Genomic DNA, 5,355 nt, shown 5'->3' on the forward strand with positions numbered 1-5,355 from the left:
CTCTGCACCGCCCCGTGCCAGACCTGAACCACCTGGCAGGCGGAGAAGTGCACCGCTAGGCGTTGCTGGGCAGCGGGGGCAGCGGGAAGCCCAGCTCCCTGCACCGCACGGCCTCTCGCAGCGAGTCTCCAACTGCGTAGCCGCCGGCTCCGCCCCGGCAGGCAGGCCCCGCCCGGACTCCCCCGGCTGCGCCCCGGCCCCACAGCCAAGCCCCGCTCTGGTACAGACTGTGCCTGCTGCGGCCCCGCCCCCAAGGAAGGCCCCGCCCCCAGGCCCGCCCACACGCCCTCCAGTCCTGACGGAGGGGCCGCCCTGCCGCCGCCGCCGCCGCCACCGCCACCGCGCTCCCCGACTCCCCGCGCCCCCGGCCTCTCCCCGGCCGAGCGACTTACCGCCCCCCCCCCCCCCGTTCCGATTTGGTCTCCTCCGCGGCTTCCCGGGGGTTGACCTTTACCCTGGGGCCGCCCCGCCTCCTCTCCCCTGCTGCGCCGCGGTACGTCGGGCGCGCGACGCGGAACTCAAGATGGCGGCGCCCGTGTGCTGCGGGGCGCTCGGGCCCCGGGTGAGTAGGTGACGCTGGCGGGCCCCGGGGCCCTGGTGGGGGCCTGAGTCTCCGTCTCACCTCCCCCTTCTCTCACAGATGTTGTCCTGGAGCCGAGAGCTGCGGTGCTCCTGGCGCGCCCTGCACCTGTCCGCGGTCTGCGCCAAGGTGAGCGGGGGCGGGGGGGGGGTGCGGGGAGCGGGGGACCTGGGGACCTGGGGACAGACGGAGGCGCCGGGGATGGTGGGGCGCGGGGGCGGGGAGGCTGGGGATCGAGGGGCGGGGCCGGGGACCGGGACTGAAGGGCTGGGACCGCAAGGCCAGGACCCGAAGATCAAGGATCGGAGTCCTGGGGTCTGGGCGCCCGGGGCAGTGGGGCGGGGGGCACGGTGAGGGGAACGTAGCTTGGGTCGCGGACCCGCAGAGTCACGGCCCTTCTGGCTCCTAGAACCGGGCGGCCCGAGTCCGAGTAGGCAAAGGGGACAAGCCGGTGACCTATGAGGAGGCGCACGCACCGCACTTCATCGCCCACCGCAAGGGCTGGCTGTCGCTGCACACAGGTGAGGGAGGGGCCCCTGCCGGGCGGGCGGAAAAACCCTTCTCAGCGAGTCGCGGCCTCCCCACAAACGGGAGATAAATACCTGAGAGACGCTTGCTTCCACTCCTCCGTATTCAGAGGTTTTATTCTCGGATTTCATACTTGGAGTCCCCGTGGACGGGCCCGAGCACCGCCCTGCACACACCTTCCCCGCCAGGGCTCTGCCTTCTTGTTCCCACTCATGCTGCAAACAAGTGTTCTTTTCCCGATGGATTAGTGCCGCATGTTCACAGTTCTGTGCTTTTGGTGGGTGATTCCGCTGCCTTAAAGTAGCCCTAATGCTGACATGTGAAGCTCGGGAAGGGTGTGAGGTACACACAGAGAAAATAGGCAAGGTAGGTAAGCTTCCTTCAGAGGCCAGGTATAATGCTGTTGGCAGAGTTCAGCGTTAATCCATCATGTGTATTACACGGGGGTCTCTAAGCGGAAACGCAAATGAAACAAGATTATATATTGAGGTGTTGACCACACTGGCCTAACCCTGTGTTTCTCCTGGGAGCGATGGTTCAATTCCCTAATCCATCGTTCATGGGGACTACATAGAACATAACTATTGGGAACTAATGAGAATCAGATGTGTTTGTTTTGTATGAGACTTGTCAACCTGGATGTTTCACAATTCATCTGGCTAGAGAAGTTAAAATACAGATTCCTGTGCCCCACCCTTTTCAGGTTTTGGATCTATAAGGCCTGGGGATGGGTGTAGGAGGTTGTAGGAGTTTCAGGATCTACACTGAAAATCCAGTGGTGGAGGTCATGGCCCTGGCTGGTGAGAGAACTTGTGTCCCTAGTCTCAGAAGCAGCTGGTGGCTGCTTCAGCCCAGAGATGGCCAGGGCTTCTATAAGTGGTCCAGAAAGAGTGGGAAAGGGCTAGACAGGAAAGGATCCTCTGAATGTTGTGCCCTGCTAAGGCGTCAGTCTTCCATTTTGTAGAACGAGGATAACCGATAATACCTACTTCACAGGATTTGTTTGGGAATGTAATGAAATAACGCACTTTGAACTTTAAAGTGGTGTTCATTTTATTCCACTTGTTGAAGAGAAGAGAGGAAGCCAGGGTGGGGGGTAGAATTGAGTGCCCAGTGCTCTTGGATGTTAGTGCTGGAGTTTTCACTGACTCTTCGAGGTGCCCTGCTCCTTTCAGGTAACCTGGATGGTGAGGAACATGCTGCAGAACGAACAGTGGAGGATGTCTTCCTTCGGAAGTTCATGCTGGGCACCTTCCCAGGGTGTCTGGCCGACCAGCTGATCCTAAAGCGCCGGGCTAATCAGTTGCAAATCTGTGCTCTGGTCCTGAGGCAGCTACCTGCACACAAGTTCTACTTCCTGGTGGGCTACAGTGAGACTCTGCTGTCCCACTTTTACAAATGTCCTGTCCGTCTGCACCTCCAAACTGTGCCCTCCAAGGTCGTGTATAAGTACATCTAAGACAATCACCTTTTTGCATCAGGCTCTATCCTGGGAAGGACAGAAATGTCTGGGAAAGGAGTGAAGTAGAAATGGGGAAATGTATCTCCTCAGTGTATAGAGGATTCCTTTTTAAAGCTGCTGTTGAATAAATAGACCTTCCATGTTTTATTGCCTCTTGGTTTGTCTCTCCTCCTCAGAGAACTAGAATAGGGTTTCTTCAAGGATGCTCCGAGGCTCCCCCAAATGTTGCCAGGTATTCTAGGTTTGGATAATAGCTACAATGCGATGAGTATCTTGTGCCAGTCACTTTATCAGGAACTTTACCTGGTTTTCTCTCATAGTGTTTTCTCTCATTTTTGGTGATTATAAAGTAATGTTAATTTTTTAAAATATGAAACAATATGGACTGTGTCCAGTTAACCATAATAGTTTCTTATAATTCTTCCACAGACAGAACTACTGTAAATAGTTTTTTTCCAGATGTTCTCTTTTTCTCCAGAAATACCTAAATGGTTACGACTTGCTTTGGAAGGAGCAGGGAAGCTCAGGAAGGGTGTGAGGTACACACAGAGAAAATAGGCAAGGTAGGTAAGCTTCCTTCAGAGGCCAGGTATAATGCTGTTGGCAGAGTTCAGCGTTAATCCATCATGTGTATTACATGAAGGATCTTTAAGCAGAAACACGCAGGAAACAAGATTATATATTGAGGTGTTGACCACACTGTCCTAACCCTGTGTTTCTCCTGGGAGCGATGGTTCAATTCCCTAATCCATCATTTGTGGGGATACATAGAACATAACTATTGGGAACTAATGAGAATCAGATGTGTTTGTTCTGTATGAGACTTGTCAACCTGGATGTTTCACAATCCATCTGGCTAGAGAAGTTAAAATACAGATTCCTGTGCCCCACCCTTTTCAGGTTTTGGATCTATAAGGCCTGGGGATGAGTGTAGGAGGTTGTAGGAGTTTCAGGATCTACACTGAAAATCCAGTGGTGGAGGTCATGGCCCTGGCTGGTGAGATAACTTGTGTCCCTAGTCTCAGAAGCAGCTGGTGACCTCCTCTCTCTGGGCCCAGAGATGGCCTAATGACTTCAGCAGTTGAGCGTCTGCCTTTGGCTCAGGGCCTGATCCTGGGATCCGGGATCGAGTCCCCCATCAGACTTCCTGCATGGAGCCTGCTTCTCCCTCTACGTAGGTCTCTGCCTCTCTCACTCTGTCACTCTCATGAATAAATAAATAAAAATCTTTAAATAAAAACAAAACAATTTAGCTTAGTCTGACTCTGGTGTGGACAACTGAGTGAGGGCATAGAGCAAGCACAGGGGGACAAAACGCAGGATGGTGGTTCTCAGGGAGAAAAGTGGGCCAGCCCAGGGAGGATTCAAAAAGGAAACCAAATCTGGATTGACTGGGGGTCAGGGGTAGAGCTGGTCAGGGAGGCCTACCCTAGGATGGGCTGAGTGGCAAGGGTACCATGGTCGCATTCACAGATCTGGGGGCACTAGAGGAGACCAGATGTGAGTTCAGGCTGAGATATGCTCATATTGAAACAGAATTGTTTTGAGATAACCCTTCAAGGTATCATGCAGGCCACAGGCTCTGTAAGTGGGGAACAGAGAAGTGACCTGCGCTGCAATTGCAGACGGAGTTCTCTGAGGATGTAGGTTAGGCTCAAACCCACAAGAATCCTTGGAGCCACAATGTCCAATCACCCAGGGGAAATGCTCCCACTGAAAGAGAAGACGGCCAAGGCCGGTATCCTCAGAGATACCAGGACAGAAGCAGGTAGGCCTGAGAAGCAGGAGGAGAGTCCACACAGGCTGAAAGGCCAGGACTAGATGGGTCAAGGGACGGTGACAAGTGCCAAAGCTGCCCACAGGCCCTGCTGGACGTTCTCTATGGGGCCGGCACGGAGGAAGAAAAGACCCTCTCATCTGAGACCTGCTGCTTCCAAGGCCACTCTGAAGGGTCCTGGGGGTTAAGAGGCCCTCCATTGTTTAAGTAAATGCAACTAAATCCTGACTTGGATCCTCTGCCACGGAAAGGAAATGGGGGAGACCAGCAGGCCAGTCTGAATAAACCCTGTAGATGTTAGGGCTTTCGTTTTCCTGTTCTGTTCCATTAGATGTCCATTACACCTGGGGAGTCTAAGTGCACAGAACGTGACAATCAATACTTTGTACCAGTTTCTGAACTTTTTTCATCCTTACATTATTTCAAAAATATTTTTTTAAATATGACATTTGATAACTGTAAATGCCTCAAAGTTGAGCCATTTGCACAATGGCTCTGGGGCGGGGGATAAGAGCCCTGGTGAGACCCGGAACCCCACCCCCCCACCTCCCACATCACAACATCAAGGTGATAGAAGGCAGAGAAAAACGTCCACAATCACAGAAGCAGGCAGAGGCGCCAGAGGTGCACCGCACCCTGCCCGCCCCACACCCCCCCCTCCATGAGCCCGCGTGGACGCGACGTGCCCCGCAGCAGGCCTCACCGCAGCCCCGCCGCCTCCGGGTGCAGGTCCGACCACTCCTCCCCTCGCATCCCAGCACCCTGGCTGCCCCGAGGGTCTCTGCCCGCCTCCCCCCCTCCCTGTGGCGGCGCCTCCCGCGGCCCCAGAAGCCCCCCGTCCCCGTCCCCGTCCCCGTCCCCGTCCCTCCCGCGCAGCCTCCGCGCCACAGCGAGGACCAACGCCTCGAGCACCGTTGAGAAAACGCAACGCCAGGCCCGGCCTCTCGCACAGCCAAACCGGCCTGTCCCCGCTCGGGGGCCCACACGTACCTGCGCGCCGGGCCGAGG

At 55.5% G+C, this 5,355-nt stretch overlaps 1 protein-coding gene across 1 annotated transcript; it reads left to right on the forward strand.

The window, feature by feature from the left end:
- Positions 1 to 320: 320 nt before the first annotated feature.
- MRPS24 (mitochondrial ribosomal protein S24) lies at positions 321 to 2,715 on the forward strand. Its single transcript, XM_038559606.1, has 4 exons — positions 321 to 562; positions 641 to 709; positions 990 to 1,101; positions 2,284 to 2,715. The coding sequence occupies exons 1-4, from the start codon at positions 524 to 526 to the stop codon at positions 2,565 to 2,567; spliced, it is 504 nt and encodes a 167-aa protein (XP_038415534.1). The 5' UTR covers positions 321 to 523; the 3' UTR covers positions 2,568 to 2,715.
- Positions 2,716 to 5,355: the final 2,640 nt, after the last annotated feature.

This window comes from Canis lupus, chromosome 16 (assembly GCF_011100685.1).
Source record: "Canis lupus familiaris isolate Mischka breed German Shepherd chromosome 16, alternate assembly UU_Cfam_GSD_1.0, whole genome shotgun sequence".
NCBI classification, from domain to species: domain Eukaryota; kingdom Metazoa; phylum Chordata; class Mammalia; order Carnivora; family Canidae; genus Canis; species Canis lupus.

Excerpts from the sequence above, each read along its gene's own strand:
- MRPS24 (XM_038559606.1), top strand. The coding sequence starts at position 524 with ATGGCGGCGCCCGTGTGCTGCGGGGCGCTCGGGCCCCGG. Across the intron at positions 710-989 it reads TGTCCGCGGTCTGCGCCAAG|AACCGGGCGGCCCGAGTCCG; the intron begins GTGAGCGGGGGC and ends TCTGGCTCCTAG. Across the intron at positions 1,102-2,283 it reads CTGGCTGTCGCTGCACACAG|GTAACCTGGATGGTGAGGAA; the intron begins GTGAGGGAGGGG and ends TGCTCCTTTCAG.